The sequence below is a fragment of the Calidris pugnax genome, unplaced genomic scaffold (assembly GCF_001431845.1).
Source record: "Calidris pugnax isolate Ruff unplaced genomic scaffold, ASM143184v1 scaffold116, whole genome shotgun sequence".
NCBI classification, from domain to species: domain Eukaryota; kingdom Metazoa; phylum Chordata; class Aves; order Charadriiformes; family Scolopacidae; genus Calidris; species Calidris pugnax.
This window is the reverse complement of record NW_015090877.1, coordinates 635,650-647,562: the sequence shown is the minus strand read 5'-3', so window position 1 is coordinate 647,562 and position 11,913 is coordinate 635,650. Positions and strand designations below refer to the sequence as shown.

The 11,913-nt window shown below is 49.6% G+C and overlaps 2 protein-coding genes across 2 annotated transcripts in view; both read right to left on the bottom strand.

The window, feature by feature from the left end:
• Positions 1-338, bottom strand: part of IPO9 (importin 9) — a 38,722-nt gene extending 38,384 nt beyond the window's left edge. The window contains exon 1 of the mRNA XM_014946285.1: positions 70-338. Coding sequence (XP_014801771.1) covers positions 70-338 — 269 coding nt within the window. The remainder of the gene's footprint in view (positions 1-69) is intronic.
• Positions 339-8,291: 7,953 nt separating this feature from the next.
• The window catches only part of KDM5B (lysine (K)-specific demethylase 5B), a 58,190-nt gene continuing 54,568 nt past the window's right edge, over positions 8,292-11,913 (bottom strand). The window contains exons 25-27 of the mRNA XM_014946337.1: positions 10,643-10,773; positions 9,800-10,126; positions 8,292-9,186 (exon numbers count right to left, since the gene is read on the bottom strand). Coding sequence (XP_014801823.1) covers positions 9,049-9,186; positions 9,800-10,126; positions 10,643-10,773 — 596 coding nt within the window. The 3' untranslated portion in view covers positions 8,292-9,048. The remainder of the gene's footprint in view (positions 9,187-9,799; positions 10,127-10,642; positions 10,774-11,913) is intronic.

Below are 11,913 nucleotides of genomic sequence, written 5' to 3'. Positions count from 1 at the left end.
CCCCCCCCCCTTCCCCTCAGGTCTCCGCCGCCGCCGCGCGCGCCAAACGCAGGGCACGCACGCACGCACGCGCGTGCGACGGAGGGAGGGAGGGAGAGGGCCACGCAGAGCGCGGCCACGCCCACGCGGAGAGAGCGGGCTCCGCGCACCGCCCACAGCGCCCCCCAGCGGCGCGGCGGGCTCCTCTGAGGGGGGAAATGGCAGCGGCACCGGTAGCAGCGACCGGGGCCGAGGCTGTGCCCGACCTCCCGCTCTGAGGGAACCCAGGCACGGCCTCGGCCCCAGGAGACATCAGCGAACCCCGGAGCAGGAGCCTGGGAGGCCTCAGAGCCGAGCATCTCCTCAGGCCCGGGGAGTTCCTGTCATGACGGGACCCAAGGGGTCAGTCAAAGCGCGGGAAAAGCATTAAGTCCCTCAAACGGCCTTTCCCAGCCGCGTTAGTGGCGAGGTCCCGGCCTAAGGAGCACTCGGGAGCGGGGTGAGGCCGTTCAGGGCCTGGGGAGGCTGCGCTGAACAGCCACATGAATGAATCATGGGATGGTTTGGGTGGGAAGGGACCTTAAAGCCCCCCCAGTGCCACCCCCTGCCCTGGGCAGGGACACCTCCCACCACACCAGGTTGCTCCAAGCCCCCTCCAACCTGGCCTTGAACCCCTCCAGGGATGGGGCAGCCACAGCTTCTCTGGGCACCCTGGGCCAGGCTCTCACCACCCTCACAGCAAAGAAAGGGGTGTGTTCTACTTTGCAGTGGCACTGAACTGGAGGAGTCTCACCGTTTGCACGGGGAAGGGGAAACGTGCAGCCACCTGGGCCAAACCAGCTTAATTTTGCTTTTAAATGGTGTGGAAGTCACCCTTGCAGGGAGGTTTCCTTGCAAAGGCGTCGGGACGGGGGCACACAAAGAGCTCCGAGTCCTTCCCACATGTGGTTTCTGTGGCGAAGCGGTGAGGGGATGGGTGGTGGCACGGTCTCAGGTCTTTTCCTGGTGCTGTTTAATAATGAAGCACATCTCACCACTTGTGCACAAGTCTTCTTCCTCTCCTAGAGACATCCACCCATCACTCTTGGTGTATTTTGTTATATTCCAAGCCAGCTTTGCTGACCTCTCCTGAGCTGAAGGCTGTTCCTCTGAGATAACATGTCCAGTCACATTCTCTCCCACCAATGTATTTTTAAATGTTCTTGTCAAGAGCGATACAAGCAAATGCTCCTATAAATCATGCATGTAACTTGTGCAACCTGAGCTCATGATTTTCTCCAGAAGTAGAAAGAGCAACTTGAGATACTGCAGAAACACGAGACCGTGTCCAGCTCCTTACAGTCCCAGTTCAATGGTGAACGTCCCGTTGCCACCCGTCCTGCCTCGCTCCAGCCCTTCCCAGAGCCAAACCGCTGACCGGAGAGGAACCCCAGCGTGGTCAGCACTAATCCATGTCTCCTGCGGAGAGGGAACTCCTTCCTTTGGCACAGCACTTAACGCTGGCCAGAGCCCTTCCTACCACCCCCTGCCTGGGTGGGGACACCTCTTCAGAGCAGGACTTCACATCTGCAGCACTCAGTGGAGGTGTCACGAGCTGCTCCCCAGAAGCTCCCCTGTGCTGACACCAGATGCTGTCCGGGCAGCTGCAGTCAGGCGAAATCAATCCACCACAATGCTCGGTTATAAAAATGTTCCTCCCACCATGAAGTTAGATTTTATTGTGTAGAAATTGGGGTGATGGACTCTGTCCTTCCCCTAAACTGCACAGGAGCAGGGCAGGGGCTCAGGCTCCTGGAGCTCCTGGAGCGCTCCCCACAGCCTGTGTGGAGCCATGCTGTCCCAAGTGGTGGCAGGCTGGGGACAACAGAAGTCACTCCCAACCTGTGGTGTGGACACAACCAAGTTGGGTTGGTGTTTCTGTGGGGAGAAGAGCAGACCAGACAAGCTGGTCCCACCCAGAGGCACGAATGGCATCCCCGCCCCTCGGGCTGCCCCGCTCATCACTGGCACCAGGGAGATCTCTACACCGTGAATAAAGATTGTTTTTCCCTCTTGTTCTTCCCAATCCAAAATCCTGCTTCTGTTGGAGGAACAAATACATATTTATAGAGGGCATAATTTCTGCTGTCCCGGGTTCATCTGCTCATCTTTGCACTGTCCTAATATTCTGGCTTAGTGGAAAACATGAATTCCTACTGCACCAAAATGAGCAAGACCAGCCCAGGACTATCACACCAGACTCTCTGCTGGTCTGCTGTGCTAACATCAGAACAGACGTGGCTGTGCAAGTATTTCTGGTCATTTTTGTCCCTTCTTAACAACGGGAACAGTTCTCTCTGCACTTACTGACATTTTGCAGAAAATGAGGATGCAGCTTATGGACAGGAGGGGTGTCTCAGAGCAACGCTGGTCTGGCCCAGAATCCTTCCTTTGGGTCCAGTGACCATACAACTGCTCTGAACGCTCCGACTTGCCCTTCCCTATTTGTAGAAATTACATTTATTGTATCTTCCAGGCTTTTTCAGGTTTGGATTCCCATCTGGTTTGTACATTGCATGGTCTCTTCAAGCATTTTCTGCATAGATGGTTCCTGCAAAGCCAGCAGACCCAGAGCTCGCCTTTCAAATGCCCTGTGTTTTCTCAAAGCTGAAAGGGTTTGACATTCATCTTTTGACAGGCTTTAAGGAAGAAGGTTCACTCATCACAAAAATATTATATTCTTAGCATGAAAAGATATTTTATGATGAACTCCTGGTTTCCTCCTGTGATGTTCTAACTGCCATGTGAAGCACACCAGCCCCTGAGCTCCCCGGCGGACCCCACAGAGCCATGTGCAGCTGCCACAGGACTGCTGGGACCAGCAGAACTCCTCTAAGAGAAACTGGGGCCAGCACAAGGTACAGGCACAGCATCAGCCCGAATTACAAGGTGTTACCTGGGGACATTCCACGGCTCACGCCTGACACATCCCTGCTTGGATAAAAATTTAACTCCAGGCAGCAGTAAGAACATGAAACCCCAAAAGCCCAACAGACTCCAAAGCAGCCCAAACACTCAACAGATACTGACTTGTCCTTAACAAACCCTGAGTGGTGGAGATGCTCTTCAAGCAACCTGTATGTTCTGTAGACAGGGAGCTACTGTTTTTACTACTTTTTATAAAATATTGATACATTTTTAGATGCCCAGCTCATAGAGATTTCAGGAAGCAAGCAAGGACTGATCAGCCAAGTGCCTTTAAAAACATTTCTGCTGCACCTCTTTTAATTTAGGGTATGTCATTATTTCTTTTCAGCTACCTTTCAGCAAACCTTCCTCTCCACACTTGGAATTTTGGACCTGGCAGGGTTATCACATCATCACACGTAATTATATTTTTTTCATAAAATATTTGTTCCTTCTACCCAAGGTGTTTTTACTGGGACACACTGATCCCGTTTTCGTCTGTCTCGAATAGAGGCAGTGTTGAACCTGCAGCACTATTAATCCAGTGTGACTGCTTTATCTCCTCTTCCAGACCCGGCTTTTATTATTATTGATGCTCTTCTTGGGACAGAGCTGTTGCCTTTGGAGACTGACATGTTTACATCCTAGAGGAGAACTCTGGATATGTGTCTCATTCCCTTCTGAAGAAAGGATAAAGCTATTTTCCAAGGCTGTACCTCAGCCCTTCTTGTGGAAAAGCACATTCATTTCTGAACTCACAGAAGAGTCATCTCAGCTCCTCAGCGTTGCTTCCAGGCAGCTACTGTCTGTGTATTCTGGGAACCTTCCCTTCCAACAGCCCGTGTGACACGTGTGGTCCTGTCCTACAGGCACATCCCCTGCGGCAGATACAGCAGCCAAGAACTCACCATCACTCTGCTCTTTGTTGATCTTTGTCTGCCCCAGCAGGGACCTGCCCCACAGCTGAAGTCCCTCGCTGTAACTCCCTTCCCCCTGAAGTGCACTAATGCTTAAACAATCCTCCACGCACTGCCACAGCTGTGACACAAACCAGCTCCTGTGCCACGCTGTAAAATTAACTGTTTGTTATTGCATTGTTTACTTGAATATATACGTATTTAGTCAGCATCAGACACTCCCCCATCCCCATCCTTGGATCTAATAAACGACTGCTGGAGTCCCACAGCACACAAAGACAGTTCAGTTCTGTTCTTCCCCTCTTGGTGTGGTTTAAACACACGACTCCCCAGCTCTAACGGGAGCATTCCCCCTCCCCTGAATCAATTCTCTTTGTATACCCCGATCTCAACTGTATATGAAATGTTAGGGACTGATGTGTTCTCCCTAAGAAGTTACATCCTTTTCCACATCTAGAATTCATTTTGGCTCCTAAACAGTTTACCTTTCTTGTCTTCTCACCCCAAAGAAGAGCTCTCAGCACAGACCATCACCCAGAAGGTGCTGGGGAAGGGAAGGACTGGATTATGGTACTATTGGAGACAAGAAGTTTATACCAAATCCTTGGCATGCTCTTTTCTCCACTTTGTTCCACCCATCTTTGTCATTGCTGGCGATGGGTCAGGCTGAGCACCGGTCACACCAACAGTGCAATTCCTGCAGCAGCTGCCGCCTGTGGAAAATGAATCCTGTGTTTGCATTATTGGGGTGTGAGCAGAGAAACGGACAGCACGTCGGCTGGTGTTCAAGGAGCATGAAGAAAACCAGCACCACCTGTGACACCGTAATTCAGCAAGTGCTGACACAACTGCCTGAAATCTCTTTTTGCCTCCCACAGAGATCCATCCAAGGCTGCAGCTCCACATGGACACCACCACTGTGGATCAGAGCACACAGCGACCAATCTGGTCACCAGCGTTTCTAATCTTCCTCCAAAGCTGTCCACCTTCTGCCTTTGGTTCTGCAGCTCTCAGCGACTCCGGATTCAAGATATCCCCAAGGGGTGCTGGAGTCGTGAAGCCTTTTAATCCCATGTTTTCTTCTGAAATGGAGAGCCTGGGCCAGAGGGCTGCCCCACAGGCAGCTCTTCTCTCAGACGGGCACAGAGAAAGCCCAATTAAGCAATTTAGGAACCTTACAGCTAGGTCCTGGAAATGCACCCTCCTGCCTTCAGCACTGTCAGCTTCAGTTTTAAGACCAGAAATGCATGAAACCGAACCCTTGATTCCCCTTCAGATCCTTTCCCCCTGTACTGGGCACTGGTGAGGCCCCACCTCGAGCGTGTGTCCAGTTCTGGGCCCCTCACCACAAAAAAGCCATTGAGGGGCTGGAGCGGGTCCAGAGAAGGGCAATGGAGCTGGTGAGGGGTCTGGAGCACAAGTCTTGTGAGGAGCAGCTGAGGGAGCTGGGGGTGTTCAGCCTGGAAGAGGCTGAGGGGAGACCTTCTCGCTCTCTCCAACTCCCTGGAAGGAGGGTGTAGCCCGGGGGGGTCGGTCTCTTCTCCCAAGGAACAGGCCATGGGACAAGAGGAAATGGCCTCAAGTTGCACCAGGGGAGGTTCAAGATGGATATTGGAAAAAAATTTCTTCACTAAAAGGGTTATCAGTCATTGGCAGAGGCTGCCCAGGGCAGTGGTGGAGTCACCATCCCTAGATGTATTTAGAAGCCGGGCAGACGTGAGACGTGGTGCTGAGGGACATGGGTCAGTGGTGGTTTGGGCAGTGCTGGGTTGATGGTTGGACTCGATGATCTGAAAGGTCCCTTCCAACCCAGGCAATTCCATGATTCTATGATAAGTACCTTGTTGGGGCTGTATGTGCCCGCAGCCGGGCATAGATCAGTCTGCTCTGATGCTCTTCACGTGGCACCAGAAAGCACAGGTCAGGCAGGTTAAAGGTGGCACCACAGACATGATCCCAACATCTGATGGATGGTACAGGCAGTCTTTAAAAAAATAACATTTTTCAGCCTCAAATCTGCAGGTAGGGTAACTAATTTGATATTTGTCCTATTTTATGATGAAACTAATGTAGAGGCCACAAATTATTACTAAATAAAGAATTAGGAGCTGAACAATCTAGGGAAGTTGATGTTCATGGTTGCTTCAATCTGAAAAAAAAAAGGATGGGGCAGGAAAGAGTTTAAAGAGTTTTGGGGTTTTTTTGCTTATTTAAGTTTATCCTCCGGGAATCTCAGATGGAGAAGAAGAGGGGTGAAAGGGAGGACTGATCTGAACAGACCCTGCTGTTGAGCATATTCCACCCTCATTGCCTCCCCTGATGAGGAATGTGCAGGGGATGCTGCCGGAAGAGCCCACCCCAAAGCAAATGACAAAACGATTATTTAGTTTGACTTTATCAAACCCAACCTCATCCCATTTGCAGCGTCCACGTGGGGACAGAATCCAACCAGCACAGCTGATGCTGCCACCTCCACAGCGACCTCCAGCCACCCACCCCCCCTCACGATTCCAGCAGGAGGTGAGAAGCGAATCCTTCAGCAGAGGATTCTGAATCCTTCAGCAGACACCCCGTGCTGCCGGCGTGGGGTCACCCCAGGACTGCGCTTCCCATTTCTTGAGAATCTTCCAGCAAAGATGTGGTAACTCCCAAACCATCACGCTCTGACTCGGCTGCTTTCTGATGGGAAATTTTGCTGCCAGGACCACAAAGCCCTGGGGTCTTTGTTTAGGGGTCCCCTGACCCCTAAAGTCCAAAGTGACAACTTTCCCTTGGTCCTGTACTGAATCAGCACCTGAACTCAACTGCAGGGTGTTTCCTCCAGCGCTGTTTGGTGAACAGCCCTTTCTTCAATGGAAAAAAAAAAATCAAAGGGATACTGTGAGAGACACATTTGTGATGTTTTCAGTGACGTGGAAACGCTCTGAAGGCTCCTTCTAGTTCAAGTTTTCTCATCTGCCCCCTTTTAAAAGGAAGTTATTATAGATCAGGTTTTTCCACAGCTTGGACTGTCACCTTCATATTGCACAAAGACTTCTTCCAATAACAAAAAAAATAATCCTTTTGGTAATGACAGTAAAGAAAGAAGACAAGTCATCTTATGGAAGCACATATGGTACATGTGGTCAGGCCGTCCTTCCCCCGACACCAACAGCTTCAGACAAATCATCTGTGTCAGTGGAAGTTTTAACAGTTAAAACTCAACATGAGATTCAAAAGCATTCACAGAATCAAGGAATGCTACGGGTCCCTGTGGAAGGGACCTCTGGAGATCATCCAGTCCAACCCCCATCCAGAGCAGGGCCCACAGGAACGTGTCCAGGTGGGCTTGAATGTCTCCAGAGAAGGAGACTCCACCACCTCTCTGGGCAGCCTCTTCCAGGAAAGAAGTTCCTCTTCATGTTTAGATGGAACTTCTTATGTTCAAGTTCGTGCCCATAACCAAACCCCTGGGAAATGGAGTTCCTGCCCAGCCCTGACTCCACAGTGACCCACCACACGCAGCTCAAAGGCTTTGCCCCATGCCCAGCGACTGCGCGCTTCTGCTCATGGGGAAAGCTCCAAAACCAGCAGGGAAAATTCTACCAGCAAATTCCTCTTGATGATGAATGGAGGGAATACTGGTACCACCACATTTCTGGTGACAGGATGTTGCAAGGAGAGCACTCTCTGACACAAACATCTCCCAGGGCTCCCATCTCCCAGCGCACCAGAAGTTCCACCTCTGGCAGCCCACGGAGCCACACCAGTGTCACCAGGCCGTGGCCAAAGGAGCAGCAGCAGCTGGACTCTGCGTTAGCCATCGCTCTCCAGAGGATGCAGCGTCTGGTGGGCTCAAATAAACAACTCTCCAGAGCTCCCGTCCCTTCTGGGACTAAAAAGAGGCACTAAAGCCACCACCCGGCATTGCCCCTTCCTGCCCCCCCAGGCCAAGGTCCCTAACAGTCTGACAGAACCATAACCAGTCCCAGAATGTCCTTATTCCTCAGGTCTTCAGCCTAAAAGCGAGCAGGAGCAGGTGAAGGAGCCTGCCCGTGGCCAGGCCGGGCTCTGGGGGCAGCGGCCCGTGCTCTGCTGACCCACCGCGAGGAGAATCCCTCCTTCCCACAGCAGCCGGACACGGCCGGCAGGAGCTGCCCCGCACCTTGGCCTCCTGCCCAAATCCCAAATCCCAGCTTCAACCCCTTATTCACCCAATCTGGAAATAATTTCAGCTTTGGAAAAGCTTTGGAAAAGACTTGAAAAAGGTAAAAAGGGTTGTTTTTTTCTTTTTGGTGTGATTAACATTTGATCTCCCTTCTCCTTCCAAACCTGAATACATGAGTAAAGTAAGAAAGTATCATGGCTTTTGCATTTCTTTTTTTAAAGAAAGATTTCTCTTGAATAAGACAACCCATTGATGCAATCAGTATCAATCCAGAGGGAAATGAAACTGCATTTCAAGCTCTCTAAAAACACCAACATTTAATTTTATAACATAACCAGGGGTTTATTCCACAATATAAACTGCAACATTTGATACAAGCTACCCAAAAAAGGAGAAAGCCAAAATACAGCTGTGGCAATTACTTTACAGAGCTTTTTTTTTTTTTTCTTTTTTTCTTTCCTGTCTTCTACATCACAGGGCCATCAGTGACACGAGGATCTAACACCCGCTTTCTGTACATCAACCAATGCTAGAAGCAACACGCTGTTCAGAATTGTCATTCCAGTCACTGAAACCAGACATAGAAGTTATTGCTCAGATAAATAAACCTAGTCTACGAAAAACAAAGTGGAAAAAAACTAAAGTCTCCAAAGAGTTAACAGAGTAAACAGGGATTTCCTCAAAAGAGGATTTATTGGAAAATTCGTGGTGCAGGGGTTGTTTGGTGGGTTTTTTTGCACCTAAACCAAGCTGAATTAAATACGCCGGTAAATCCCAGAGAGGTAATTTTATGCTGTACAATAAAAGGTGCATGTTTCAAATGCCTTCCAAATTGGTGGAAACCCCTGCTAAACAGTCAGCATCTCAAACCTCAACAACCACAAACAGATCAAGGGAAAAATACAAAAGTGTCAAAAATTGTTTTGAGTTCTGGAAAATGATCCCATAAGGATAGAAGTAGCACCATTTGCAATCTGGTTCTTAAACCAGCCCCTGTGGCGTTATTGGAAAACTCTGGTAACCTTCTTTACTCAAGTCCTGAATGGTTCATGGGGAGTTTTACTTCCGATATTGAGAGTCCTTCCCGGAGCAGCTGACGCAGATGTAGTCCTCCTTCTCCGCCATTTCTGGAGAGATGCCCACACACACCTGGTGGAACCACTGGTTGCAGCTGCCATCACACTGAACCCAATCCACCTAGTGAAGAACAGACAAAGTGTTGTTCAGAGAAGGACCAGGCAAACATATAGAGCGTTTGTTAGTCATTTTGGGGCTCTCAATCTAGTTAAATGAGTGAGAAATGTCCCGTTCTACAACTGGCTCGTGCTGGATACTCAGCTCCTCTGAAGCTGAGACTCATCCCTCATCTCTCCTGGTGCTTTCCCACTGGGAGCAAGACTGTGGATGGTAACTCCACCACGGCCCTCCCCGGCACCAGGGGATGTCCCTCTTGCCCCAGGGCACTGCCACATCCACGGCAGGGCTGCACCCCACAAAGTCTCTCTACACCTGTATTTCTGGAGCAGAGATGCATTCGGTGTCAGCACAGCCCCAACTCCTCCTTCTGACTCCATGCAGATGTTTTGATGTCTCCCTGCCTCCCCCAGCCCCAGCTGCTCTTGGAGAAGGTGGGAAGGATCATTACTGGAGGGGTCCCCGCAGCAGCAGACACTCTCTGGGTCATTAAGTGTCCCCACTCTCCCTGCACTTGGTGCTGCTGCTGTCAGACAGTCCCAGGGCAGCTGGATTTCCTACCAGATTTCCTACATCCCAGCATTGGGAACACCAGTGCAGGTCCATCTCTACTGACCTCATCTCCCTCAGGCTGGAGACAGTTCTCAGCAGGGCAGATGGCATCGTCATCCTCGGAGTCCTCCTGCTCAGAGAATGACATGTCTGAAGGGAACAAGTGGCTTTCGCTGGGACGCTGCATCTCAAAGAGTCGCTCCCGCTCTCTCTCCAGTTTGGTGGTGCAGACGTCCTTTGAGTGATTCAGTTTCAGTTTCTTCTTTTTGGGTGTTCTCATTTTTTTTACTCTTGCTCTCTTCTCATCACAGAAGCTCTCTCTCTCAAAACGCCGCTTTAGTTTTCTCTCCATGTAACTAATTCCATCCTTTTTTCCTCGGCAGCATTCGTTCTATTGGAAAGGTATTTTGGCAAAATTGTAAGTATGCAAATATCACTCATTATCCTGTTACTCCATATCCCGCTTTTAGGAATAGGCTTAAGTGCAGAGTGTTTGACAGAGCACTGCTTTCCCAGCAGAGGTGAGATGTGGAAGGGGAGTAAATGACAGGGTCACACTCCAGTGACAGAATTTACAAGAAAAAAAGATTCTGATTTCCTGCCTCTGAGTCTGCTGCGTCAGCGGCAGCTCTCTCAGAAAGCCTCTTAAATACAGAACAGGCATCAAATTAGGACAGATGTATTTAAAATACAGAAAGTGACCACAAAACCCAGATTCAAATTGCAAAAATGCATTAAGCCACAAATTATATTCAATAGTTTTAACAAATTTGTTAAGTTATCAACTTCCAAAAAAGGAACATGTATTTTCATAGAAGTACAAACACCCCCCCAACCTCTTCATAGAGTTGATGGGCTCAGGCAGAGCCTCTTCACCAAAGTGGCCCCGAGCCTGTCAGACACTTGCCTTTTCACTTGCCGGTGACCGCTGCTCTGTCTGCTTTGTGAAGAGGATCTGGTAGAGCTCCTGTATTTCGGGCAGAGAAACCTGTAGCAGCTGGGCTTCCATCATCAGCTCATCCAGCTCTGTGCTCACCACTATGCCGAGAGACAGGGAGAGAGAAGAAGAGGAATCCTTTAGTGGCAGCACTGGTGAGAATGGCACAGATAATGACAATTCTTCTCTGGTAGCACGTTAAAAACAAACGTGAAAGATTTTTTTAAAGTCCACAAATGTATGAATTAATCCTTATTTGTTCCCTCTTCACTGCTCATTTTTAACAGTGGGGTTAAAAAGGAAGATAAAGATTTGCACAGAAGTTCCTGCACTGGGGTTCAGAACCCTTCCAGGTTTGCATTTCTTGCTGGTTTAGGGATGAGCAATTGCCATCATTCTTGGCAATTTCTGCTTCTGAGGCTGCAAGTGTGATGATCCCCTTGCTATGAAACAAGTGGGTAAGTGACAAACTTCACAAATCCATAAGTGAAGGCAAGAGGAGAGGAAGAGAAGCCGAGAGGATGAGCCCTGCACCAGAGTCCTGTCATGCAGTCACCACCCTCTGCTGCTTCCGAGTGTCAAAACTTGCACTGGGCTTTTGAAATAGTCTTGGCTTTTGATACAACATTCAGTACCACTCAAACATGGCCTGAAAAATAAAGCTGGTAGTACAAAGGAGTGTTTTGTTTGATTTTAACCATAACGTTAATCTGAAATGTCTTGTGTAACATTAGTGTGGACTAAGCTGCACTGACCTGAAAACATGGAGATAAGACTAGACCTGTGTCCATGGAGCATTATGCATCAGGAGGAAAGAAGTGATAAATAACTTCTTTTACAGTTGTAAAATGGTGGAATTTCTAGCATGTCTGAGCCAGGAAGCTCAGAGAACCTGTGCTGAGTGACCTGGAGCTCAGCAACAGCCACAGCAGCTGTTGAGAAAAAACTCAAGTCCCTGTAACGCTGTGACAGTTGTGCTACAGCAAAGCTGAGGTGGACTCGTGTCCTATGGATTAAGCACCCCATGGTCTCCAGCACCACTTCCCTATGTTGTTCCCATCCATCTCCTACAATCTCAATTGTCTCTCCCCTCCGTCTCCTGCAGCCCCTTTGGCTGCCCACAGCCCCTGTGGGAAGGGGGCAGGTCTTGGCTGACACATCTTCTCCTACTGTGCCCCATGTTGTCATTACCCGTGGGACACCGGGATCATTGCGCTCTTTGTGCCTCTGCCAAAGCTGGA